The sequence below is a fragment of the Akanthomyces muscarius genome, assembly GCF_028009165.1.
Source record: "Akanthomyces muscarius strain Ve6 chromosome Unknown contig_15, whole genome shotgun sequence".
Classification (NCBI taxonomy): domain Eukaryota; kingdom Fungi; phylum Ascomycota; class Sordariomycetes; order Hypocreales; family Cordycipitaceae; genus Akanthomyces; species Akanthomyces muscarius.
Genome location: NW_026611615.1, coordinates 106,245 through 131,320, shown reverse-complemented (window position 1 = coordinate 131,320; position 25,076 = coordinate 106,245). Strand labels below are relative to the sequence as shown.

The 25,076-nt window shown below is 54.2% G+C and overlaps 9 protein-coding genes across 10 annotated transcripts; 7 read left to right on the top strand and 2 right to left on the bottom strand.

The window, feature by feature from the left end:
- Positions 1-2,246: 2,246 nt before the first annotated feature.
- On the top strand, positions 2,247-4,452 carry LMH87_007773 (uncharacterized protein; the record flags this gene model as incomplete). The annotated part of the gene is made up of 2 exons (XM_056199340.1): positions 2,247-2,947; positions 2,997-4,452. 2 exons carry the CDS (start codon positions 2,247-2,249, stop codon positions 4,450-4,452), a joined length of 2,157 nt encoding a protein of 718 aa, XP_056057639.1.
- A 354-nt stretch (positions 4,453-4,806) lies between these two features.
- Positions 4,807-6,075, top strand: LMH87_007772 (uncharacterized protein; the record flags this gene model as incomplete). Its single annotated transcript, XM_056199329.1, has 1 exon — positions 4,807-6,075. One exon carries the CDS (start codon positions 4,807-4,809, stop codon positions 6,073-6,075), a length of 1,269 nt encoding a protein of 422 aa, XP_056057638.1.
- Positions 6,076-6,274: 199 nt separating this feature from the next.
- On the bottom strand, positions 6,275-8,035 carry LMH87_007771 (uncharacterized protein; the record flags this gene model as incomplete). The annotated part of the gene is made up of 2 exons (XM_056199318.1): positions 6,275-7,089; positions 7,150-8,035. The coding sequence occupies 2 exons, from the start codon at positions 8,033-8,035 to the stop codon at positions 6,275-6,277; spliced, it is 1,701 nt and encodes a 566-aa protein (XP_056057637.1).
- Positions 8,036-8,601: 566 nt separating this feature from the next.
- Positions 8,602-9,269, top strand: LMH87_007770 (uncharacterized protein; the record flags this gene model as incomplete). The annotated part of the gene is made up of 3 exons (XM_056199307.1): positions 8,602-8,749; positions 8,806-8,856; positions 8,935-9,269. The coding sequence occupies 3 exons, from the start codon at positions 8,602-8,604 to the stop codon at positions 9,267-9,269; spliced, it is 534 nt and encodes a 177-aa protein (XP_056057636.1).
- Positions 9,270-10,847: 1,578 nt separating this feature from the next.
- Positions 10,848-13,469, top strand: LMH87_007769 (uncharacterized protein; the record flags this gene model as incomplete). Of its 2 annotated transcripts, XM_056199295.1 has the most annotated exons (2): positions 11,173-11,195; positions 11,288-13,469. In XM_056199295.1, the coding sequence occupies 2 exons, from the start codon at positions 11,173-11,175 to the stop codon at positions 13,467-13,469; spliced, it is 2,205 nt and encodes a 734-aa protein (XP_056057634.1). The 2 variants fall into 2 exon arrangements, with proteins under 2 accessions (XP_056057635.1, XP_056057634.1); XM_056199296.1 differs by having other exon boundaries at positions 10,848-13,469.
- Positions 13,470-15,046: 1,577 nt separating this feature from the next.
- LMH87_007768 (uncharacterized protein) lies at positions 15,047-15,704 on the top strand (the record flags this gene model as incomplete). The annotated part of the gene is made up of 3 exons (XM_056199284.1): positions 15,047-15,187; positions 15,270-15,523; positions 15,590-15,704. 3 exons carry the CDS (start codon positions 15,047-15,049, stop codon positions 15,702-15,704), a joined length of 510 nt encoding a protein of 169 aa, XP_056057633.1.
- Positions 15,705-16,089: 385 nt separating this feature from the next.
- Positions 16,090-17,760, top strand: LMH87_007767 (uncharacterized protein; the record flags this gene model as incomplete). The annotated part of the gene is made up of 1 exon (XM_056199271.1): positions 16,090-17,760. The coding sequence occupies one exon, from the start codon at positions 16,090-16,092 to the stop codon at positions 17,758-17,760; it is 1,671 nt and encodes a 556-aa protein (XP_056057632.1).
- Positions 17,761-19,972: 2,212 nt separating this feature from the next.
- Positions 19,973-22,129, top strand: LMH87_007766 (uncharacterized protein; the record flags this gene model as incomplete). Its single annotated transcript, XM_056199259.1, has 1 exon — positions 19,973-22,129. One exon carries the CDS (start codon positions 19,973-19,975, stop codon positions 22,127-22,129), a length of 2,157 nt encoding a protein of 718 aa, XP_056057631.1.
- A 498-nt stretch (positions 22,130-22,627) lies between these two features.
- On the bottom strand, positions 22,628-24,490 carry LMH87_007765 (uncharacterized protein; the record flags this gene model as incomplete). Its single annotated transcript, XM_056199247.1, has 1 exon — positions 22,628-24,490. One exon carries the CDS (start codon positions 24,488-24,490, stop codon positions 22,628-22,630), a length of 1,863 nt encoding a protein of 620 aa, XP_056057630.1.
- Positions 24,491-25,076: the final 586 nt, after the last annotated feature.

The window sequence follows — 25,076 nt, the reverse complement described above, 5'->3', positions numbered from 1 at the left end:
ACTCTCATGGCGTAGCCTGACTAGTGTGCTCTGCACACGCCTTTACAGTAAACGATATCAAACATACAGTTACTATGCGTCACATAATGACACCTGGCCTGCAGCTTCACGCTAAAGTACCTGGAAGGATCTGTTTACCTGGCAAATTAGTGCCGTGTAGCGGCAGGCGGCAGAAGATTGCCCAACAGTATGCGACAAGCTCCATCCAGCGGCAGTAGTATGCGTTCGCGGGGGCCGTGGCGCCTGCGCTAGTTACAAGCACGCATACGCAACCCAGGTCGCCGACGAAATCAAGCCTTTTCCATTGGCGGATAGCTGTTTGTGAGTTGTCCAGGGAAGCTTCTGCAGCTAACAAGATACTCTAGGCTATGCATGCACCTGCAATGCGTTCCTTCGCTCCGGCCTTGAGACACCGGGGCGCAGAACGTTTGACTTGAATGGACTGGATAGAGGGCAGTGAATGCCCTCAACAGACCACTCGTAAACCAAATTTGGCAAACGACGGGATGGGCAATCGACACAGGCTCTGCTTCGACAGTCCTTGTCGCACACTCGTAATCACCCCCCACCCTCCTTCATGTCCCGTGCTAGCAGCGCCAAATCTCGGACCCTTATGCTTTAGGTTGTGATGGGAATATATAAACCAAGTTCCTCCAGCATCGACCTATGTCCTTTGTCATTCCTGTTCGTTCTCAGAAAGCAACATCCACATCAGATACCCTGTAGTCGCATCAGTTCAAAATCACCATGCAGTTCTCCCACTTTGTTACCATGTGCTCTGTCGCCTTTGGCGCGCTGTCGATGGCTATGCCTATATCTGATGCTACTATAATGAAGGCGAGTGCAGTGCTCCCCACTAGTCAATGGGATGATGACTTTGACATCCTAGTGTTTTAATGCTAACAAGCGTGGTGTAGGCCGCCGAGCTTGTGGCCAGAGGTGAATGGAACAACGGCAATCCTACATGCGAGCATAAGGCACAGAAGAGGGACGCCGAGTGGGATCACATTACTGGTACAATCTAGGTGATTAAGAGCCATCGGGAGGAGGAGATGGCGAGGCTAGGCAGATGGTCCGTGGGGAGAGCTGGAAAGACACGGGAGTGAGCAGTGCATGCGCTTTAGGCAGTCTCGGTTTAGTTTTCCGGAGCGGTTTTCCTAAATCCTCGTGCAAATGCAGAGACTGAGTGTAGTGCCTTGAGGACTTGGTATCGGTATGTCGCTATAGTCTAAGTAAACTTGAAACCCCCGGCCTGACCGACGCCATGTGACTCGTCACCAAGTGCAGCTACAGCCATATGCATCAACTTGCGATGCGACGGAGGCATCGAGCTGCCTATATCGATTAGTCTCTAGCGTAAGATACTGTACTTTTGTTCATTTACTTCATAAATTTTGGTAATGAAGGGGGGGGGGGGGAAGCACAGTGAATGTGAGTGAATTCTTCAGCCAAAATGCAAATGAATTGCGGTTACATTGACAGATAGCATCTTGATAAATCTATATTGCGCTTAGATTGGGGTGTATTATACGACAATTGGTCCTCAAATTCGAATGGTTCTTTTGTTACTGGAGGTCCGCCTTGGGCCGCCACATGCTTGCGGGGGATGCTATGACAAGGCTAGTACAGAGAGGGGCGTCTTTCGACTTCACAACACAGACAGACGCCCGCATGCAGCCACAACTACTGACTGCACACCTGCATGATAGAGAGCCTGATATTACGTCCATAATGCCCCAGAGACGCCCTTTTCTTCAAGCCCCCGGAACGTCCCGCCCGCCTTTTGGGCCCTGTGCTCCTGACCTGCGGCCGCACCATCCTGCTGCCTATTCCACTCCTGCTGCCTGTCTTCGTTTAAAGAGCCATTGACCCAGAATTCCGCCGGCATACGCGGCGCACACGGCACAAAAGGTCATTATCAGCATGCGCGAAGTACTCTGCCGAAGAATCAAGGGCGTGAGATAAGCTAGTATGGCCAGCATGGCGGCAATTCTGTGCCGTGTTGGACCAACATCTGCGAGGCTGCGGAGCGCAAGAAGGCTTCGACGTGATATTGACCCAAGCAGACGATGTAACGCACACGCACGTCTATTCCTCCCCGCGTAATAACACAAGGCCAGCCACATTCATCGTTTCCATGAGCGTCATCCTCACGCTGTCTGTCAACTCTGCAGCCAAGGTCTTTTGTTGACATTGACACCAAGTGTATCGTATTTAGTCACCCAAGCACGATACGGTGGTCAGCAATGGCTTTCCAACCGCCGCCGCAAGCGCCGCCGATATTCACGCACTCGCCCGAAAGCTTGAGCAGCAAAACAGAGCAAGTGATTGCTTGCAACAAAGAATTGGTAGATAACATTGTCAAAAATGTCTCGGTGGAAAAGGCAGAATTCTCGAATGTGCTGCTTCCATTTGTCCAAGGGAGGAGTGCCATGTCTCTTGACATGAATCTCATTGGCTTTCTTCGGTCTGTAACCTCAGATGCAAAAATTCGCGAAGCGTCAGCTTCAGCCGAGAAGACATTCAGCGACTACACCACTGAATCTTCCATGCGCGAAGATTTGTACCTGCTCGTCGAAGCTATCTACCGCAAGCAAAAAGACGACCCCGCGCTAGATGCAGAAAGTCGATTCCTTCTGGAGAAGGAGTACAAAGCCTATATGCGCATGGGTTTTGGCCTACCCCCTTCAAAGCGTGATCGCCTTCAAGAGATCAAGAAGCGATTGCCGGAGCTCTACATTGCCTTTTCCAAGAATCTCGGGAAGAAAAAAGAAGGCATATGGTTCACACCAGAGGAGCTTAGCGGTGTTCCAGATGACCTTCTCGAGACACTTGAAAAAGGCCAAGAATCAAGCGAAAACGAGGGCAAAATGAAACTGACATTCAAACCCACGGAACTGCGTACCGCGCAGAAGTATTGCACGGTCGCAGAAACTCGAAAGAAATTGTAAGCTCATGCACTGTCAATTGCTAGATTGAAACTGACCAAGAAACAGATTTTTGGGCTATGAGAACCAATGTCAAGAGAACCTCATCTTGCTCCAGGAAGCAATCCCGATTCGCGATGAGGCTGCGCGGATGTTGGGCTATGCCGACCATGCGACTTTTGTCCTTGAAGACAGGATGGCCCAGACGCCCAAAACTGTCAATGACTTTCTGGACGACCTGCGAAAGAGACTGGCAAATGGCGCCCAAAACGAGCTTGAAAAGCTCAAAGAGCTGAAGCGCAGTGAACCAGGTTGCGTGGACCCAGATCGCTACTACATCTGGGAGCATTCATACTACAGTACACTGATGCTGGAACGCGATTTTCAGCTGGACCAGAAAATGGTTTCAGAATACTTTCCACTGCAGACTTGCCTGGCACGTATGCTCAACATCTTTGAGGAACTATTTGGGCTTGTTTTTGTGCAGGTTGAAGGCAGGGACCGGGATGTCATCTCGGAGACTGGAAACGGCGACGATATTGTGTGGCACCCAGATGTGCAACTCTTTGCGGTATGGAATGATGCCAACGAGTACAATGGCTCTGCCTTTGTCGGGTATCTCTATTGCGATCTCCATCCGCGTGAGGGAAAATTTGGAGGCGCTGCCAACTACACCTTGCAGCAAGGCTTTTCCACAGACAATGGCAGCGGTCGCCACTACCCTGCAACAGCGCTGGTGTGCAACTTTAGCGAACCGACTGCCAAAAAGCCATCCTTGCTAAAGCACGGTGAAGTCGTCACCATGTTTCATGAGCTCGGGCATGGCATCCATAATCTCGTCTCGCAGACGAAGTATGGGCGCTTGCACGGCACTAATACAACGCGTGACTTTGTCGAGGCACCGTCCCAAATGCTCGAAAATTGGTGTTGGATATCGTCACAAATCCAGGCACTGAGCAAGCATTGGTCCTACCTTTCGACCGAGTATGAAAAGTCTTACATGGACAGCGGCCCCCATGCCACTGCCACGCGCCCCGAGGAGAAGATGCCCGAAGCAATGGTGCAGTCCATTATCCGCACGCGATATGTCAACGATGCTCTTCTTAACCTGCGCATGCTGCATTACAGCATTTTTGACATGGCAATCCACCAGCCCAAGTCACATGAGGAAGCCCTCAACATGGACGTGTCTAAATTGTTCAACAAACTCCGCCACGACATGTGCATGGTGGACGACATGGGTGATACAGACAACTACCACTGGGCTCACGGCGCGGCCATATTCAGCCACATAATGGGAGGTTACGATGTCGGATTGTACGGTTACTTGACGTCCCAGGTGTACGCTACAGATATGTTCCGCACAGTATTCAGCAAGGATCCAATGAACAAGCAGGCAGGTAGACGGTACCGAGACATTGTGCTCAAGCCTGGTGGCAGCCGCGAGCCGATGGATCTGTTGAGGGAGTTTCTGGGCCGCGAACCTTCGAATGAAGCGTTTTATGAAGAGCTGGGTATTGCTTGAGGGCATGCGCCGGCAAACTCGACTTTATTGAGAGTTTGTTGAGAATAAGCGTGGTCAGGACGTATTCTAAGTCCAGATAGTAGTGATGAAAAGTTCAATGCAAGATTTGTTTGCAGAGCTTTAGATATGCGAATAAAATTCAAAGTCTAGTCGAGCTGTAGAGCCTTACTTTACAAAGCAGGAATATTTCATGGGCAGGGTCATCCAATGATCTGCATCAGATGCTGGATTGATGATTCAGGCTTCCTCCAGTCGCAAGCTCATGTGGGTCGCACCCAACGTCACCAAAAATCCTCAGCCTGCCTCCTGGACCCCTTGTTTCCTCTCGTCAAACCCGCACACCACAGCGCGACGATGCCTGTGCCCACGATATTCTACCTCTTCGAGCACGGTCCGCCCCAATGGCTGCGCGACTGGGCCGTGCCCATCTCCGTTGCCGTCGCGGCGCTGACGCTGCTCTACCTGATCAAGCGCTACACCGCGGGCACCACGTACGAGACCACCAAGCGCATGCACGGCAAGGTGGTCATGATGACGGGCGCGACATCCGGCATCGGCGCCGAGGTGGCCTTTGAGCTGGCCAGCCGCGGCGCGCAGCTCGTCTTTCTCACGCACGCGCCCATGACGGACCCCTTCCTCGTCGACTACATCCAGGAGCTGCGCGACCGCACCTCGAACCAGCTCATCTACGCCGAGCACGTCGACCTCTCGAGCCTCCACAGCGTCCGCAAGTTTGCCACGGCCTGGATCGACAATGCGCCCCCGCGCCGCCTCGACATGGTCATACTGTGCGCGTCCACCATGACGCCGCCCGGCGGCGCGCGCCGGGAGGTCGACGGCGGCGGCGTCGAGGAAATGTGGATGGTCAACTACCTGGCCAACTTCCACCTGCTGGGCATCCTGAGCCCCGCGATCCGCGCCCAGCCGTTTGACCGCGAGGTTCGCGTGGTCATGGCCACGTGCTCGTCGTACATTGGCGCGCCGTCGCTCCGCGAGGCCATGACGCCCGAGACCTGGACCCCGTCGCGCGCGTACGGGCGCAGCAAGCTCGCGCTCAACGTCTTTGGCATCGCGTACCAGAAGCACCTCGACGCCTACAAACGCCCCGACGAGATGCCCATGACGGCGCGCGTCGTCTTTGCCGACCCGGGCCTGTGCCGCACACCTGGCACGCTGCGGTGGCTGACGAGGGGGTCCATCACGGGGCTCATCTTTTACGTGCTCGGATACTTTTTCCCTTGGCTTCTGCTCAAATCGGCAAGTGGCGGCGCGCAGTCGATACTTTACGCGGCCATGGAGTCGGATCTGACGAGGAAGACGGGCGCGCGGCTGATCAAGGAGTGCTATGAAGTAGATTTCGCACGGGCCGAGGTCCAGGACGAGGAGGTTTCCAAGAAGCTCTGGGAGGAGAGTGATGCGCTCATTGAAAAGACGGAAAAGAGACACGCCAAGCAGCGTGCGCAGGAAAAGGCCAATGATGTCAAGAGTGAAGAGAAGAAGAAGGAAGACGAGCAGGTCAAGGAGATTGAGAGTCTCATGACGGCAGTAAAAAAGGGAAAAGAACAGCAAAAAGAAAAAGAAAAGGAGAAGAAGGGTGGAAAGGCAAGAAAAAGGGTCAAATAAGAGGTCATTTCACGATTGTACGATCAAACTAGCATGGCTACTTTCGGCATAGACGGAGTTCAACGGAAAAACAAGATGCATTATTAATTCGCAGAATGCGCGAGTTTGGTGGGCAACCTGGGTGATTCTTTGTCTAACATGGACTAACATAGCTCGTGTATGTAATCTGCCACTGTCTATAAACTCGCGTTGCGCACTTCTATATTCCATCGTCGTACTTGTATTGAACGACGCCTTCCGCCGCGGCATAATCATTCCACGCCTTGCATGTGCGATTCAGCCGAGCATAGTCAACCAGCTCCCTGGCGACACCGTACTGCTCGACAAACTGCAGAGCAAGCCCCATGTCCGTGTGCCACCCTATGTGGCAGTGGACCAGCCACGCGCCCGGGTTGTCGGTCTTGAAAGCAATGACGAGATGGCCCGACGCTGGGATCACCGCAACGTCACGCCGAGGCGGATTGAACAGCTTCACCGCAGCAGACGAGTCGTAGGGCCCGTTGCCTTGCGCCAAAATGTAAAAGTCGTGGCCATGCAGATGAATGGGATGCGGGACGGGAATGGTGGAGTGGATTATGAGATACTCCCACTTGTTTGCCTCGTCGAGCTGAATGACATGGTCTTGCGTGGCGAAGCTGGCGATGGCGTTGTTGTTGTGCATCTGAAGCAATGTAGGATTGGTCCATGAGGTATTGAATGAGACAGAGTGCATCGTCCATAGGAAGACGCCCTCAGCTCGGTTAAGGCCGACCACTTCATCGTCGGAGTGGTCCTGCTTGCCAGCGTCAAGGTGCAGATGGGGCACTAGGCTAGCCATGGGTTCGTCAACACAGGCATCTTTATAGTCGTAGCATGTAGTTGATGGTGTGTTGGGCTCCGTTCCGTAGTAGATAATGCCTCGTATGTCGTCCGCATTGGCATTGCTGGAGCATGATGACTGCGGAATGGCGCGCATCCAGAAGTTGCTTGCCAAAGAAGCCTGATCTGCCTCAACAACAATGTCATATCGTTGTCCTAATGATGTCAGTCATTGGACGTATAAGTCAGCCAGAGATGGAATGGCAGAGCACATACCCATGGCAATGTCTAGCACCGTCGTCTGATATGGAACGATGGGGACGAAATCCGCGGCGATCACAGTCATGGTGTGGTTGTCGATCGTAAACTTGAAATGGGTATCGATTGCACCATTGATCAGTCGAATTCGATATGATTCGCCAGTGTTTACCGGCACCGCGAGCCTTTTGCCCAGCGTTGCTGCGTTGCGTGTCCATGTGTTCGTTCCGTTGAGGAGACCGTTAGCTAGCGTAGGAGGACCGTGATTAAGAGCAGACATGTACAGCGCGTCGACTGGTGTATGAGTCCAGTCAGACAAGAACAGAGGTCCCAAATCATGATCGTAGTTTGCCGTGGCCGGCCCGTTTATGACGATGCTGCCCGCAGCGCCTTCCCAAGCCTGCAGTCCAATGTGCGAATGGTACCAGGAGGTCCCATACTGGATCGCCTTCCATACGTACGTCGTGCTGCTCCCGGGAGGAACGGGACATTGAGTGATCGAGGAAACCCCGTCCATTTGATTCGTATAGTTTTGTCGGATGCCATGGAAGTGGACCGTTGTGCCGTTGCGGGCGTCAAACAGATTGTTGGTGATGTGCACCTTGACAGTGTCGCCCCAGTCCGCGACAATGGTCGGACCTGGGAAACTGCCGTTAAAAGCATATATTGTGCGCGGAAAGCCATCAGGGGCCGCCGTGATTTGTTCGAGAGTAAGGTAGTACTCCCTCGTTCTGCCTGTCTTTGGTGACTTGTCATAGTAGTTCGTGTCAATGTCAAAACCACGACACCACGTCGAGCGTGTTGCAGCAGTATTAGTGCATGGAGGTCGCGAGACACAGGCGCTCACCGAGAGCCGAAAAAGCAAAGCAGTTACTGCCAGCAAGAGAAATGTATATTTGATCATGGTGTATAGGAGCTGCTGTGATGGCCTGGACACCGAAACTATTGTAGAACATTGTCTCAGCTTTCCACTCCCAGCTTTAAATCTTCTTTAACTCATGTAAGAAGACTTTGGTAATCACCAAAACGTTATTCTCTCAAGTAATGATTATTCTACATGCAAAAGGTAGGCTCCCGAGCACTGCAGTTCTGGGTTGGGGTTGCCGGGAGCGTGGATTCCGTGCCCACTTCACTGCATTTTATTGACATTGTATTGGCATTTTATTGACTACCCCGGATTCAGCTATGCAGAATTTGATAGGGCTGCTCTATATTTATATCACGGATACACTCCATTTAGCATCAGGCTGCAGATGCATGTTTCATGGTGATTTGTAATGATTCATCATCGAGCATAGCTGAAAACCGGATTGATCATCGAGTGAATCGAGAAGCGGTCTGAAAAAGAGGTAGACATATATATTGTGGATGCTTCCTACAAGCTTTACAGGAATACTCAATATGAGCATCATTCGTCATTTCTATGAAGAAAACGAAAGCAACCTACGATACAGACGGTCGTAGGCAGACATGTTCCATCGCCTCGCAGACGCTTTCGGTTATGCAGTCACTGCGGCCGTTGTCGGTCTTCCCGTGTCATCGGCGGCCGCCAACTTTTCTCTTTACGGCTATGACTCAGAGAGTGCGTTCGGGGCCAGATCTCTCTTTTACAAGGGTGGTGAGTTATTACATTCGGCCGCCTGTCTCCGAGCTTGGCGTTAAAATCTTGGGCAGGCCACGTTCTCCTGGCTAATCATACATCACCGGACTTGATCCCGATATACTGTATGTACAAGTCTCCGGAAGGTGTTCTTTAGAAACGCAGTCTGAATTGTAGTACCTGCTAATCCAACACATTTGTAGTTGAGTCGGGGCACGAGGATGGTACAGAGACCATCCGGAGTGTACATGCCAACATGACTGGGACGCCGCCGTTCTCTAGAGGGACCCTGCAGCTACCTAACACTAATGACCACCAATACATCACGGTACAGAATGCGCCTGATGCAGCACCGTCACAAGTCCGGATTTTGGTATATGGCCACACCATACTCGTGAACGACGCGGGGATCTTAAGCGCCTCGTTTTATGCAGAGGAAGCAGACACAGCTGGTGTATGGTATTTGGTCTGGGAGCCGAACAAAAACGAAGCTGGCAATTTGGAGCGTGTTTTTCTGCGCAATCGAAGGCTAGCGTAGAGACAGACCACGTTGTAGAAGTCTATTTTCGGGTAGGGTTCTCTTTACTTTACAATGGTCTGGAGTACAGCCCGCCTGATGTATGTAGCTAGCAAGCTTGCAAAAATGCCACTTGAGAGGTTCTGGGCTCGACAATTCTCCGCAAAATCTACGGATCACGCCAGCTACCGTGCATGCCAGGTCGCGCAAGTATGGTAGCACGACTGTAAAAAGAATTCATGCCGGTGATATCCGTAGGCCTTTGACGTTTGATGCATGGTTCAGGCTGTGACTTGACTCCGCAGCTTTTAGAAACGAATTGCCGCCACGACTAAAATCAGAAATACAATAGCAGCAAAATCTTGTATTTTTCGGCTTTCTTTTCAGTTCGTCGGCAGTTTAATGTCGGATGGTCTTCCGGCTACCTCCCGTTGTTAGCGGCGAAATACACTTTGGCCTTAACTGACACGCCCCCGAGGTGTGAAAACCCACGCCGCTTATTAAGTAGAAGTAGTGACTTATTTATTATATTCTCTATCTTTCATTAGTAATTATATATTCTGTTTCTCTAATTTTTCTTCTTCTTCTTAGTCTTTCTCATCCTCTTTATCCTTACTAGGTATTTTATTTTCCTTCTTCTTTTTATTGTCTTTTGATTTCTTTCTTTTCTAATGAATAGCAGCCTCGCCGTTGACGCCTTTTCTTGCTAGCCCCTGGCATGCCTTGGCAGACAGACCGCGCTGCAGTGAGGCGCAGCTACTTCGCGCCTGTGTATCCGTAGAACACCGCCTCGGGGCCATATGCATGCCAATCAACTTCGCCATTGGCCACTCGACTACATAATTTTGATATGCCGTGGTCCTTGGGCGCTGTCGCCAACACGTCTCGTGCTGGCAGTTTCTTGGTTAGAGTCTTCACGAGCATCATACCTATCGAGACAACGTGAGACATGCATGCGGGAATATTCCACAAGAAGCAACACCCAGATATTCGTTGATGTACTAGCCGCGAAACCTCGTATGCATGTCAAACTTGAACTGTCAGCCCAGGGGTCAATCGAGACCTGAGCTTGGGGCATGTCCGTGGCGGCCGCTTTTATTCGACGCTACCAGCAACCCTGGCTCCGGACCAGACGGCCTGCTCAGGATTCCTCTGTATAATTTACGCCTCTCCTCTCCACCCATGCCAAGCAGAGGCTTAGCCAAATATGCCTCTTGTCAAACATCAAGATGCTGTCTACGGGCTAAAGAAGGATTAGATGTTTCATGTCGAAAGGACGTGTTCTTTTGTTCGCAACGTCCACAGAGACTTGACGTTGCACCTTTCACAACGGGCACTAGGTCCAGCGTTGCGCGACATTGAGGTTGTGAATGGTAACAGACTGTCATTGTGCCCCCGCACTTGGGACGGTCGAGACCCTGAGAAAATAGCAACAACCCACTTTGCGATTAGCGGTGTATAATCAGGGTCGTAGAGGCCGGACCAGAAGCTGTTGCAGATCAGGAGGCGCGAGGATATATAATAACGCCCAGTGGCCCGCGCTAGCATCGCGTCGGCGATGGTTGTCTCTCAGCCGCACACCCAAGCGAAGCCATCAGCATGGCGGTCGACTCTGAGTCGAAGCTCGCAAGTGCACCGGTCGTGGAAAAACCACAACAATCGAATCAAGGGTTCAAAGTGAATGGGCTTCGAAATGGCAACAAAAAGAGCAGCATCGACACTCCTGTAGTAAGCGGTGGCTACTCAGAAATTGATGGAATTGCGGACAAGTTTCGTCGTCATCTCGTCATTCCTATCATCAGCAAATCTACAGGGGCTTCGTCTTGGACTGCTCTCGTTCCAGGGAGTATTATTACAGAAAGTGGCATTTCCGTCGACACAATCAACGATAGCATTTCAGAGAAGGAAGATTGGCGAGCTGGGGATGTCGTTGCGGACTCTGTTACCGTGAGAGCGGTTATCGGACCCCGCGGCCTCCTCCTCTCGGCGCAGCAGCCCGACAAGTCGCAGCAGAACACGTCGGTGCTTCTTGATGAAAGTGGCTCATCCGCCAACGTTTCTTTGGTTGTTCAGTCTGATGGCACACTAGAGGTGCACAAGACGTGCTCGCACGACGGCATTGACGAGAATGGTCGACCGTGGCTGGAGCGCCAGAACAGGTTCCTAGAGACGAGCATCGCTGTGCAAGAAACAGACATATTTGTAAAACCCTTGCGGTTCACGGCAGAGGACGAGACATTCTCCATCGACTTTCCCTATCTGGCCAGCCAAACTCTAGCACAGCTTGCCATGGCGGGCATGGGCGGCAGCTTGTTGCTGGATACCACAAGCGGGCTGCTCGGCGAAATGGCTCTGAATGTCTGGCCCAAGACTGCAACAGAGGCTCCGAGAGATTTCATCGAGAAAGCGCATTTCGACAGAATCGACAGACGCGTAGCTATTGCCCGTGCCGCTGTGCCAGAGCTGGGCGCCATCATCGACAGCAGCGAGATTGTGCTCAACGGCCGAACGCTGCTGGGTTTCCACTTCGTCATGGAGCAACTGCGAAGCCACCCCGCCATCGACACCATTTCTCCGACGCTCATCGGAGAGATTCACGGCGACCTGAACCTGCACAATATTCTGTGCTGCGTCGGACCGTCTGCGAAGCGGCCGGTCGCTCTGATAGATCCGCGAGGCGTGCACCTGCTCAGCGACTTTGCCAAGACGCGCGACTTTGAGCCAGGCGACTATGCGTACGAGCTCTCTAAGCTCAAGTTTTCGCTTTCGGCCTTTTCAGAGATACGACACGGTTTCTTGGAGCTGCAGGGCCAGGGAACAGACTTTAAGATTAGCTTCAAGCACCACTCTGGCTCCGAGACAATGAGGCAGGCTGACGCAGGGTTCTTTGATGCGCTTTCTACAAACGCCGAGTTTATGAAATGGGTCGAGATGGTTGAGCCTGCTGGCTTCGACGCCTTGCGAAAGCGAGTCTTGCTTGGCGAGGCTGCGAATTTCGTCGCCGATGCTGCCTGCGCATTGGGCCGCGACACGGTGCATGAAGTGATCCCGCTCTTCCTGATTGGCTTGGACAAGCTCAACAGTGTTCTGGCCATCTTGAATGATACGATATCTGAGCACAAGTTGGATGACTGGTTTGCGCGTAGCGAAGAGCAGGACACAACGACTGGCATCTTGGCAGTGCAGCAGTCGCTTCTGAGAGGTCGAGCCGCTGCGCCGCTCTGGGACGTGCTCGAGATTGCGGTTCCATCCGACCAGGTAGCTGTTATGCAAGGTCTGCTTGAGACTCTGCGTGGTAAATGCTTCCCATTACATACCAACGTCTACACTTCCTCCACGTCAAACTCGAAACTCGAGTTTCCTTGTTTGGTAATCCACGGTCTTCAGAAGGCACATAGTCCAACAGAAGCAATACTGTTGGGGGTGACGCACGCAAATGCTTTCTTCAAGGCTTCTGGGGTATCGGATAGCGTAAAGAGTGCGCTGCGAATCATTTCTGTGCAGGCCACCGGTGATGACTCCGGCTCGTTCGGACGACAGGGCAGCAAGCTCCTGGCACCGGGTCCCTGGGGCGCTTCGCCGCTTGGGCTGGTCCTTTTGACGGCGCAGCAGCTTCGTTTCACGAAAGGCGGGCGTTGGATCCTGGATGGCACAACTTTCTTCGTGTTGAGCAGGAAGCTCGAGCCACTGACCAGCGACGTCTGCGTGCTTACTTGCCCTCCCGCCGCAGAGGACATTTCTAACCCTGCTCAAATGGCAATGCGAGAAGCCCTGACAAAGTGCAGGGTGCAAGCGAAACCGACGCAAAGCTCTCCTGAGAAGCCGAGCATCATGCCGTCCGGGGCCGTGTTTCTCTCGACAGAAGTAACCACCGCCTTGACGCAATCTGCCAAGCAAGGCACGCAGGCCAGGGGCGACGTCTTGACGGATATTATTTTGGCGGCAAAACTGGACAAGGGTTCGTGGATTAGACTTTATGGCGCCATGGGGTGGGCGGGCGACGTCGACGCAGCATGGAGTGCAGCGCAGAAGCTGGTGTCTGTAGTTGCAGCCGAGGCTGAGCTCGTTTCGGGTGGTGACAAGGTTGCGATGTACAGGTTTGGCTCGCTGGAAGAGTACAAGTCATTGGTTGAAAGGGCAAAGAGCGACCCTGACATGAACAGCCTGGCATTCCTCGCTGCTACCCTGGCTTGGCGGGAACAGTGGGCAATTGGCGAGTGAGTCCACGCACAGCGGCATACTAAAGTAGCTAAATAACAATACTCAAGAGCATAAAGTGATTTAGCGACATATCCGGTCTTTCTGCTCACAAAAACAAAATTAAAAAAGCTTGTGCGTTGATGTACTGGTGGCAAACCGGACAGCAAAGTTGTAAGTCGATCCTCGGCGAAGCACGCCTCTCTGCACCTGTCCAGCACGACAAGCCAATGCAAGCATTACATGGCTCCACTGGAGAAGAAAAAATTACTGCATGTTCGACGTCTGGGTTTTCGCGTGGGGCTTCTCTGGCTGCAACGCTTGTATTGTCTAGATCTTACTGGCGTGGGCATACCCGAAGGATTTATGCACCCTAGGAGGGGCGAGAAGCAGGCCGGTGTTGAATAACCCTCGTACGGCTTCAACACATGCAAGACATGCGAATCCGAGGCAAAACCCTAAAACCCATTCTAGCCTCCAGCCTTGGCAGCCCGCCCAAGACTTGCAGTTGCCTGCCAATGGCTGCGCAGTGGCGTTGCGGAATGGTGCTGTACGACCAATTGGCATCCTTGGGGAAAAGGTTCAGGTCAGCCGTGGGAGGAGGAGCCCATCTCACGGTCCTCTCCCCCGCACGCACTTTCAAACTTCACCAACCCAATTGCCCACACCTTTGCATTGTAGCCCGCAGTCCAATTTCCGCCAGCACGGCGGTCCAGCTTGATGCGGCTAGCCTCCGTCCTGCGTGGCTTGGAGCCTGCCCAGGAAGAGGGGACCCGACATGCACTTGAAGCACCAACTTGCCAGAGAATAGACTGGTGCTAGCTAATAATAATTGGGTGGCGTGCCTTGTACCCCGGTCGCGGGTTCGTCCCATCCCCAGAATTTTTCTTTTCGTCCGGTCCCACACCGCTGGCGTGTGTGTCTTTTGCCTTCCCTCCCCCAGAGTCTCAGGTGCAGCAACCTCTGGCATGTCAGCGGGACAATCTCCCCAGAAAGGAACACACTGCCCGCTTGCTCCTCCGTGTACTCACGTCCGGTGAGCGCTGGGTTACCAGTTCGTTGTGTACATGATGTGAGAGCATAGATGAGCCCTGGCGCTTCGGTCTCAGATTACTCTGGCTATAACACGGACACGTTAAGACGGCCTCTGCGAGGAAGCTTGTGAAGATGCGCGTAGAAAGAGGGTATGAGTGGCGTACTGAGTACGCTATTGGAAAGCAGATGACCTGTCGAGCAAGCCTCCTCAGCGAACCATGTACACAAACTTGACAGCTAGCTCGATGCCAACCCGGTCCAGCCGGGCCTGGTCTCCCTTTTAGGCACAGACTACCACATGTTTTTTCTCTTCCTTCCTTCGTATGGCCTTTTTTTTTCGGCCGCGGTTTGTTTGGGACAAGGGCATTAAAACAAAATGTGACCCGCCATCCCGATCTTGCCTTTCCCCTTTGCTTTGCCCTCCTCCCTCTCCGCAAACCCCCATCCCCGCAAAACCTGATCCCCTGCCTTGTCTCTCGCGTGCCCGACACAGACGGCCGCTCGATAATACTCCAGTAAAAAGACAAAATTCGACATTTCGATTGCAAAAAGCGAAATAGGTCAAAATGGCTGGATATCAGATCAGCAGAAAGGAGCTCGTCATGGACGCGCTGAACCGCGGCGTCGTCTGGGTCATCATTCTCGGATCCGTGATTACTGGCGCCACGAGCCATCAGCCGCAGGCTTTTACCATGCTCTACATTTTTGTACGACTGAACCAGCCATCTTCCCCGATGGCTTATTGAAGAAGTTTGTTATCAGGATGGAATTACTAACGTTGTATTGTAGGGCGCTCTCACGCTCGCACTGTCCGGCGTCATGTTCCTTCACGCCGTCTTCCGGGTCGTCACCAAGAGACACCCCGAGACCAACATGCGCAAGGCCCTCATGAAGTTCCCCTTTGAGCTGCTCCTCGTCGCCTTCCTCGTTCTGTGCACCTACTACGGCTTCTCTGTCAAGGGCCACCGTGGCGCTGATGGTCTCTTGGATGGAGATGTCTCCAGCCGCCGCGTGGCTTGTGGTTTCCTTGGTCTTGTCGCTACGTATGTATTTCTTTTGACAGCGCACTCTTTTTCCCGCATGCAATCATTGACTAACACCTTTGTTAGTGGCGCTGCCATGATGCATGCCCCCGCCGCCATGGTCAACTGCATCAAGGCCAAGCACGCGGAACACGACAGACGCGAGAAGCACGATGCCGATGCCACTTCCCGTGTTGTCTAAATCGAAGCAACGAATGGCAATGTATGATTTCAGGCTTGCTTGCGTGTTTGAAATGCACGATGTAAAGTTGTTGGTGCACAACAGAGATACCACTGTGTGAACATGCTTGTTCGGTGTTACTGGGGCCAAAACGCAAAGCCATGGGGGATGCCTCGGGGCGGTAATGTTAAATAATGAGATTAGAATATGCACGGTTGGCCTGAGTGCCACGAAGGAAATCAAGTAAATTCTAACCGTTTCTTTTTTGGCGTTTTTTAAGAGAATAAGTCGAGTCGTCAGATGATCTGCACACATCTATCTGTATAAGTCGAGGCGCACCTGTCAAAAGATTGCTTTCCCCGCAAACCCAGATTCCTCCACTAACTACATTGTCAAGGTACCAGCAATGGCCACCATGAGCGATACTATTGCTATGACGGCTGTCATCTCAACCCAAGATGACGGTCCATCACAAATTCGGGAGAGCCTCGAGATGGCCGCCCTCGGCCAAGGCGCCTCCCCAGAACCCCCATCGTCACCAGAACCCTCATCGCCACCAGAATATCCCACCGGCGCCAAGCTCTGGCTCATACTCGTCACCGTGGCCGCCGTCCTCGTGCTCGCCTGCATCGACATGAACATCCTGCCCACCGCGCTGCCCGCCATCACGAACCACTTCCACACCGTCCGCGACGTCGGGTGGTACGCCTCGGTCTTTCGCCTGTGCGTGTGCGCCTTCCAGTTCGTCTTTGGCCGGGCCTACGCGCTCTTCTCCGTCAAGCGCGTCTTCCTCGCCGCCAACGGCGTCGCCATGGCCGGCGGCCTGCTCTCCGGCGCCGCCACCTCGTCGCGCATGCTCGTCGCCGGGCGCGCGCTCGCCGGGCTGGGCTCGTCGGGCCTCTTCGCGGGCTGCTTCATCATCCTGGCGCAGTCGCTCCCGCTGCACCGGCGGCCGCTGCTGCTCGGGATCATGGGCGGCGTCGAGGGCGTGGCGGCGTGCGCGGCGCCGCTGCTGGGCGGCGCGCTGACGCAGTCGCTGGGGTGGCGTTGGTGCTTCTACGTCACGGTGCCGATTGGCGCTGCGACGCTCGTCTGCACGTGGCTTTGCTTCTCCGACGCGGCCAAGCCGGAGGAGGTGGCGCGCATGAGCCTGCGGCAGAAGCTGGTGCAGCTGGACCTGCTCAGCAATTTGATCTTCTTGCCGTCGCTGACCAGTCTCTTCCTGGCGCTGTCGTGGGCGGGCACCAAATACCCATGGAGCGACGGGAGAGTGATTGGGACGCTCGTCACATTCGCTGTGCTTTTGGCTGCGTTCATTTACAATCAGATGCGTCGCGGTCGAGCTGCCACGCTGCCTCCTCACATCATGAGGCACCGAACAGTCATTGCAGGGATGGTATTTATCCTTTGCATGAATAGTGCAGACAGCATCCTGGACAATTATTTACCGACTTACTACCAAGTCGTTCGGCATTATTCGCCCGCGAAAAGCGGCTACATGATGCTTCCCATCATTGTCGGTGCCATTATCGGCTCCCTGATCCATGGCGCGGGCACGAGTGCCTTTGGCTATTACGCTCCATTCATGCTATTCGCGTCCATCTTGGGGCCCATCGCGCTGGGTCTGACGACAACCTTTAGCGCCGACACCAACTTTGTGCAGCTAATCGCCTACAGCTTCATGTTTGGGCTAGCGTATGGCATCGGCTTCTTGGGGCCGCAGAACGCCGTCCAAACAGCCCTCGCTGCGGAAGACATTCCCTTGGGTCTGTCTGTGATACTGTTTGCGCAGTCGTTTGGACCCGCGGTGGCTGTGACGGTAGCGCAAGTCCTTTTCTCTTCCAAACTATCGTCTAGCCTCGGCCGTCTCAACGTTGGCTTCAACCAGACAGAAATGGCGGAGAAGGGCTTGCTGGAAATCTTTCAGGACATTCCTTCGGATGGCATTGGAAAGGCCCTGGATGGCTTTGAGGAGAGCATTGCGAGAGCGTGGTATCTTGCGGTGGCTTTTGCTTGCATGACCATGGTTGGCACCTTGCTCGTGGAATGGAAGTCGGTCAAAACTAAGAAAGAGTAAGATTGGCAACAATCCTGTAAATATTATGAATAACTGTCCTTGTGTAAACGTTAGTGCACAAGTTTAATACAAATGGCTACGTACTTGTTGTTTCCAGACGCGAGCTGCGTCCACTGAAAACCTGCACGTGACGCACCAGTCCACACCACACAAGACAAGCTCTTCCATCCAGACAATTCATTACTCTCCATCTCTTTTCTTCCAGCTACGCGAAAGCTGCGCACATAACCAGAGATGGTCAGCACGCAATGGTATTGAACAGAGCTGAGATGGAGCGTCGCTGATGTCTCCGTTGCAACTTCTGACGTGCCGATCTGGGTGTTGCGAGCTTCAAGATGGCATGCTTTGGTTCCGTTAATTCAAGGTAAGAAATAACCCCTTTTTCTTTCGCTCTGCATTTACATGATGATATTTGTCACCAAAAAAATATGTTTCAAGACGGGAATGAGTAACCACCGTGATTCTAACACATAATCTGATGCACCTTGCATACCATTTATTCTATTCATACAGTACTGGAAGCCATTGCTGACATGAAGTTTTATAGCACCCTGCCCCGACATGACAAGATCCCCGCCCCGATACGACGAGGTTCCGTAAACTGTGATAGCGGTCGACCCGATCGAAGAGTGTCCATCTAGCCATGTCGTACAACTAACTGTGACGAGCAAAGGTAGGAGTGCTGTCGCATTACTTGTGTGAATCGCCAGGTGAGGATTAGGCAGGACCTGTGAAATGGCATCAGTCGACCCAGAATGCTCGATTGATCAATGTTGCCAGGGTATGCATCTGCTTTTGTAAGAGTGCTGCAGTTTCTGCCTTTCGACTACACAAGCAAAAGTCGGCATGGGTCATGGCAACATCTGCCTGCTGCTGCAGAATGGGTTCTGCCTCTCCACTGCCATGGCCTCGTTTGAATGAGGCATTCTACCATGCGTCTACGAATGCTGAAGTTCGTCGGGTCGTCTAAATAACCACCACCGTAGAATCGGGCCGTCGTGTTTTCGTAGGATGCCGACTGTAAATCGTCATCGGCACACGTGTCGCAAGCCGTCACATCGGCGGGAGACTATGATAATTGTTGGGGCGCGCGGATCGGAAGCGGCACAACGTTTTAATGACAATGCATATCGGGCTAGGCATGGTTAATAAACAAGTCGCTTGGCCAAGGGGCGCCGCCACAATGACCTGCAGGCTACCAATAGAATACAACGTCGACGGAGCCTCGGCTTGCAGGGTGAGAGAGGCTGCGACTTTCACAAGCTAAACTGCACCCAGGTTTCTGCGTGCCCTGCTGTTGAGAGATGGCAAAAGCTTTAAAGAGTAGCGATTGCTGTGCTTCTGAGACAGTCTGTGCCGAAGACCGAGCGCATTGATTCCATGAGCAAGACGAAGCCAATTTACAAATTGGTGAAAGCTAAGAAACGCAGACAGAGATTCAATGGCCAGCTATAAGTACTGGTAAGCTTACTGGCCGTTCAGTCTTTGCATTGCGTTCGGCTATACCCCACATTGTCGGCAACTTGGTCGCCAGATTACGGGGGAAAACCTCTATGAATGCGGATCCAGCGGGGAGGCTATGCCCAATGCAAAATTGACCAGAATAAAAACCGCGCAAGAATTGCTTTACAGACTCGATATTTGGGGCAAAATCGTGCGTGGGTAAGGTGCGCGCGGAAGAGTGATCAGCCGTCCACTGCGCTGCCCCAACAAGCCCACCAAACGTCCGAGCCCACAGCCTGAGCGCCCACTGACAGCTGGCGGACCGGGACCCTCTGCGGCCGGCATTCCGGGGCCACTCCAGCGCAGTGCTGCGGCCGGGGTTGCAAACGAATGCATGCGGTGCAGAAACACGTTCGTCGTTTCAACACCAATCTTGTTTCTCGCGATATCCTTTTCCATTCTCATTCTCATTCGCATTCTGCTGCCTGCCTCTTCATTGCCAGTCCAGGTGCCCTTTCTCACGACCCGAGCGATCAATTAAGCATCCACCCCGAGAAACACTCTTGTCTGCTTGGTCCCGGCCTGTGTCTTCTCTTTCCCCCCCATGCCATTGCATCAGCCAATCTCCCACACAAACGTCGCCCCTCTCATCCTCCCCCTCTTCCGCTAGATCCAGCTTGCATGTAGCCGGCGCCCCATCATTCCCCCCTTCAAATCGCCTACACGGTCAAACGCCCCTGACTGCCATCGAGGCATAAAGCCAGCCAGAATGCCTCCCGACGCTCACCAGCGACGCCGTGCGAGGCAGGCCTGTACGCACTGCAATGCCCGCCGGGTCAAGTGCAACGTCACCGAAAAGGTGCCGTGCGACAACTGCGTCGCCGCCGGCACCCAGTGCCAGCTGAGAGTGTCGCGTCGCGGCAAGCATCCTCGCCACCGTCCCGGCCAGGACCACAAGCAGTCGCTGTCGCCGCAATCGCAGTTCAAGTCGCCCTCTCTGCCAGAGTCCAACTCGTCGTCCCAGATTCAACCGCCCGCGCCGTCGCCCGCGCTCACGCACCCGTCCCTGCCGCACCAGCTTCCGCAACAGCTCCCCGTCGGCCCGCCACACCCCGATGGCCTCGCTCTCACCGGTACCAGCGCCTCCCCGCCCGACGACCCTCCCAGCCTCGTCTCCAAGAGCGAGCACACGTCTCCCAACGACGACGAGATGTCGCAGGCTTCGCTGGCCCTCGCGTCGCTGTCCCGCGGCGTTCGACGTGACAGCAAGCCCGACATCAGGCCCGACTACAAGCAAGAATACGGCGCCTCCGTCTTCTTTGGCGAGTCGTCGTCGATTCGATACGTCGGCACCGACAACTTTGCGTCGTCCGTTGCCAAGCTCGACTCGGTGCCCCATCAGACGGGCGCCAAGGACAAAGACCGCCCTGTCAACTCCAACCCCGTTCTAGACAGCCTCAAGAGCAAACCGGACGGTCCATTCACTCTTCCCCCTCGACATGTCACCACAGCTCTCCTCGCCGCGTATTTTCAATGGTTTCATCCCTTTTGCCCCATTGTCGACGAGCAGGATATCTGGCACCAGTTTGAAACCGGCTCGCTCTCCACGCTGCTGCTGCAGTCTCTGCTCCTCGTCGCCACGTCCCACTGCGACGATATTGTTCTCACCGACGCTCGCCTTGGCAACAGAAGTCAAGTGAAACTCACCTTCTATAACCGCGCCGTAGAATTATACGACGCCAATGTCGAGACCCAAAGCCTTGTCGTTATCCAGAGCCTCATCCTCTTGAGCTTCTGGCGAGGTCGTGTGGCAGAGGAAAAGGACACCAGACACTGGCTCGGCATCGCCATCAGCATTGCGCAGCGCAGAGGTCTGCACCGCTCACGCAAACAAGGCAGCCTCGGGCCAGACGCCCGGGTACCCGACCGCCAAAAGAAGCTGGCCAGAAGGGTCTGGTGGTCTGTCTACATGCACGAGAAGCAGACAGCTGCGACACTTGGTCTGCCGCAAAGAGTCCGAGACGAAGATTGCGACGTCGAAAGCTTAGAGGCTAGCGACTTTGAGCATGCATTCTCGACATCCAGGCCACAGGAAGAGAAACAAGACTCGATCGACTACACACTCCGCATAACGCAGCTCAGCAAATTCCTCGGCAAAATCGTCGACGTTGTCTATTCGCCTCACCGGACTTCCACCGAAGCAGAGCGTACCGCGATCCGGGACGAATTAGTCCAGTGGAAGCAGACCCTGCCTCCTTCGCTGCGCATCGACGAGGACACCGCCACGCAGCCGAGCCTCCACGCGAGCATGATCCACATGGCCTACAACAACCTGCTCATCCTCCTCTACCGAAACTGCTTCACCGACCTCACCTTTGACCAGGAGGGCCAGTACGCGCTGCAGGCCGGGGCGCGCAACGTGCGCATCATCGAGGACATGCTCCCGCGCGGCATCATGCGCCACGCGCAGATCCACGTCATCACCAACCTGTCCAACACGCTCTGCCTCAACGTCATGGACCTGCGCTCCGCCAAGGGCATGGCGCGCACCAGCGCCGAGCACCGCTCCAAGATCTGCCTCCTCGGCCTCGCCGAGCTGCAGAACACGTGGGAGTTTCGCAACTGGATCCTGCAGCTCTTCATCCGGCGCGTCGACGGGCCCGGCGGCGACCGCCAGCGCAATGAGGAGACCGAGGCCAAGCAGATTGCCATCAAGAGCGAGACGCCGCTCCAGGCCTCGTACGGCGCGGCCATGTCGAGGGAGAGTTCGGGCGGCGGTGGAGGTGGCTTGTTCGGCAACCTTGCGGAGCTCGAGGGCTTCACGTTCAACTTGAACAATGAGATGATGGAGCCGATGACGTGGCCGGTGGACGAGATGGAGCGGTTCCTGTTTTCGCAAATATACAACTCGAATCCATTCTGGTAAAAAGAGGGTTTGGGTTCTATAATGAGCGCTGTTGCTGGGATTCGCAATGATGGCGTCGGCGTTGTTGTACTTGATTTATCGTCTGTTACAAGCGAAACGGGGTTTCTTTCATTATATACAGTACTGCCAAGGCAGGTTTTGGTTTTTAGTCTTGCTGGCAGAATACACAGTTGATCCAGTGCATCTTGATTAACACTACATGCAAAGTGGCGTTCTCTACCGCAGCGCATCCAGACATCATCTCGAATGCCCCGCCTTGGTTTCGAGGTAGCTCTCCAGCGCACTCCCAAATACTGCAGGCAGAGTCCGCCGGCCAACTTGTAGAGTGTCACGCGACCAAAGTGGCATGGGCGGGAAATAGCATATAGGTATAACAGAACAAGGGTATATTATGTAAAACTATTGTAACACTGCTTTTCAAACTATGATGCGCCGAGGCAAAATACAATAGGGTGCCTGCACGCTACGTGATGCATGAAGATTGCGATTCCATTCTTTCTACTTCTTCTCAGTGGCAATGTGCTCCGTGCCAGTCTCCTCGTCGGAGGACACATCCGAGTCCTTGACTAAGCTCTGCTCGTCGGTGAGGTAGACGTTGCGGTTGAGGAGGGCAAAGATGATGAGCGGCACGCACAGCGAGATACCAGTAATGGTCAACAGCCTCTGGATGTGCTGGTATCCGCCAATCATGGCCGTTCGCTCGGGTGTGCCGACAGGGTAGGAGACGATGAAGTCGAGGGGTTTGCCGTACGCCTGTTGAGCCAAGGTGGCGTTGATGGGAGCAAGGCGTTTCTCCAGCTCTGGGGGCAGCAGCTGCGTCCACATGGCGCCAGCGACAGAGTATCCCAGCGCCGAGCCAATGTTGTACATGGCCAGGAAGATACCCGTGAGGACAGCCATCTTTTCGTGGGGCACCTGTATCTGCAGAGACGCCTGCGTGGTGTACGGGAACAGACCACCGGCAAAGCCAAGCACGACCTGGGCGCCGATGACGCCGGCCCGGACACTGCTGTTGGCGTCGACAGATCCTCGGAAGTGGATCAGCAGGCCAAAGGCAACCATGAACAGACAAGTACCGACAATGATGAAGGGCTTGAGACGTCGGACCTTGAAGACGATAGCGCCCAGGCAGGTGCCGACAATGACGCTAACAAACGAGTACAGCAGGGCTATACGCGAGGTCGACTTGACGCTAAAGTCAAACGCAACTTGAAGGACGGTGAAGAGAAAGTCGGCTTGCATGGTCCAGGCAAAGTTGAGGAAGATGGCAATGCCAAAGGGGGCCCAGACTGCACGATCCTTCATGAAGCGGAAGGGAATGAGCGGGACAGGGGCCCGCAGCTCCCAGAAGACGAAGACGGGAATGCAGCAGACGCCGATGACGAGAGGAGCAATGATGCCAGCAGAGCCCCATTTAGGGGGCACACCGCCTGCAGAGCCGCCAGCAAGAGTGAGAGGGGCGAGGATCAGGCCGAAGACAGCAATAACCAGGATGATGCCGATGCCGTCGAGCGCCCAGAAGAGCTCGTTGGAGAACTTGACGAGGCGGACAAAAGCATTGCTGCCATCCGTCTTTGCGAATGGGTTGGCCGAGCGCAGAGACTGCGAGAAGTGGCCAAACAGGCCGTGCTCTCTGACCTTGTCGCGAATGCCGACCCAGGAGAGGCTGATGATAAGAGGCAGAGCGCAGACGGGGTAGATGATGGCCCACATGCCGATGCCCCAGTTCCAGGTAATGTGTTTCGTGGCAGAGGCCTGAATGTCACCCGTGATCCACGCGTTGATGATGAAGGGCAGCGCGGGGATGTAGCTGAAGAAGAGACGGGAGCGGGCGGTGGTGATGTCGGCGACAATGACCTCGACGAGGAGAATGACAATCGTGTAGCCAATCTGGTAGATGACGCTGCCGGCGCAAAACGTGCCGATATTGGTCGCGGCGGCCTCGATGATGGTGCCGACCGTGTAGCAGACGACGGAGAAGATGAGCAGCTCGACGCGGCCAAAGATGTCGGCGAGCTTGCCGGCGGTGGGCTGTGCGGCGGCGGCAATGACGGCGCGGACCACGTTGATTGTCGAGAGCAGCGAGTGCTTGCCGAACGAGTTGGTCGCGTAGGTCTGGTAGTTGAAGCGCAGGCCGCCGTCGAGGCCGTAGGCGTAGGCGAGGATGAAGGCGCTCGCGAAGATGATGATGCGATCGCCCATGGTCAGGCTCGCCGAGATGGCCTCTATGCGCGCGACACCCGGCGACTTGACGCCGCGGGCAATGTCGGCGAGCGTGACGTCGGCCTTGGCGACCGTCTCCTCGACCTGGCCGTCGCGGCCGCGCAGGTTAAGGCGCTTCTGGGACTGGTAGCTTGCCATTGCTGCGGACACACTGTCGATATGATGCTGTTTCTAGTGTTGCAGCTGGGCAAGGTTGCCAGTCGTTCGTCGGGAAGGACGGAGTTGGGGAGAAGGTGGAAATCCTTGCTGTCAAGGAAGTCCGGGATCTGCTCTCCGCTAAGAAGCCGGCCCAGAAAATGGCCTGACTGAGGTGCAAGGTAGTATTGTTGATGAAAACGACAAAGTCAAAAAAGTGAGACAGCCGAAGACGGGGGGGGCAACCAGGTCGTTAAGTATTGCCGGCCGACCAAACGCCAGCTGCAGACCCTCCACCTACCCTTTGCGCCATCGATTGATTAGATTACCCACCCGAGAAGCAAGAAGAAAAAACAGACGAAATTTATTTGATCAGGCGACTAGCTTCGCATCCCCTCCAATGTTCATGCAGGATGCAGACGCCTCTCGGAGCAGCCACCCTTGTTGATGCTCATCCCGCTCCACCCGCACTAGACGAAACTAACTAGTCACAGTCTAGCTCACGCCTGCTGGTGCGCCTCGTTTTGTTTCGAGGTTTGTCCTAGTTATCTGATCTGATGAAGGCTGCTTTTGGCGGCATGTCTTGCCG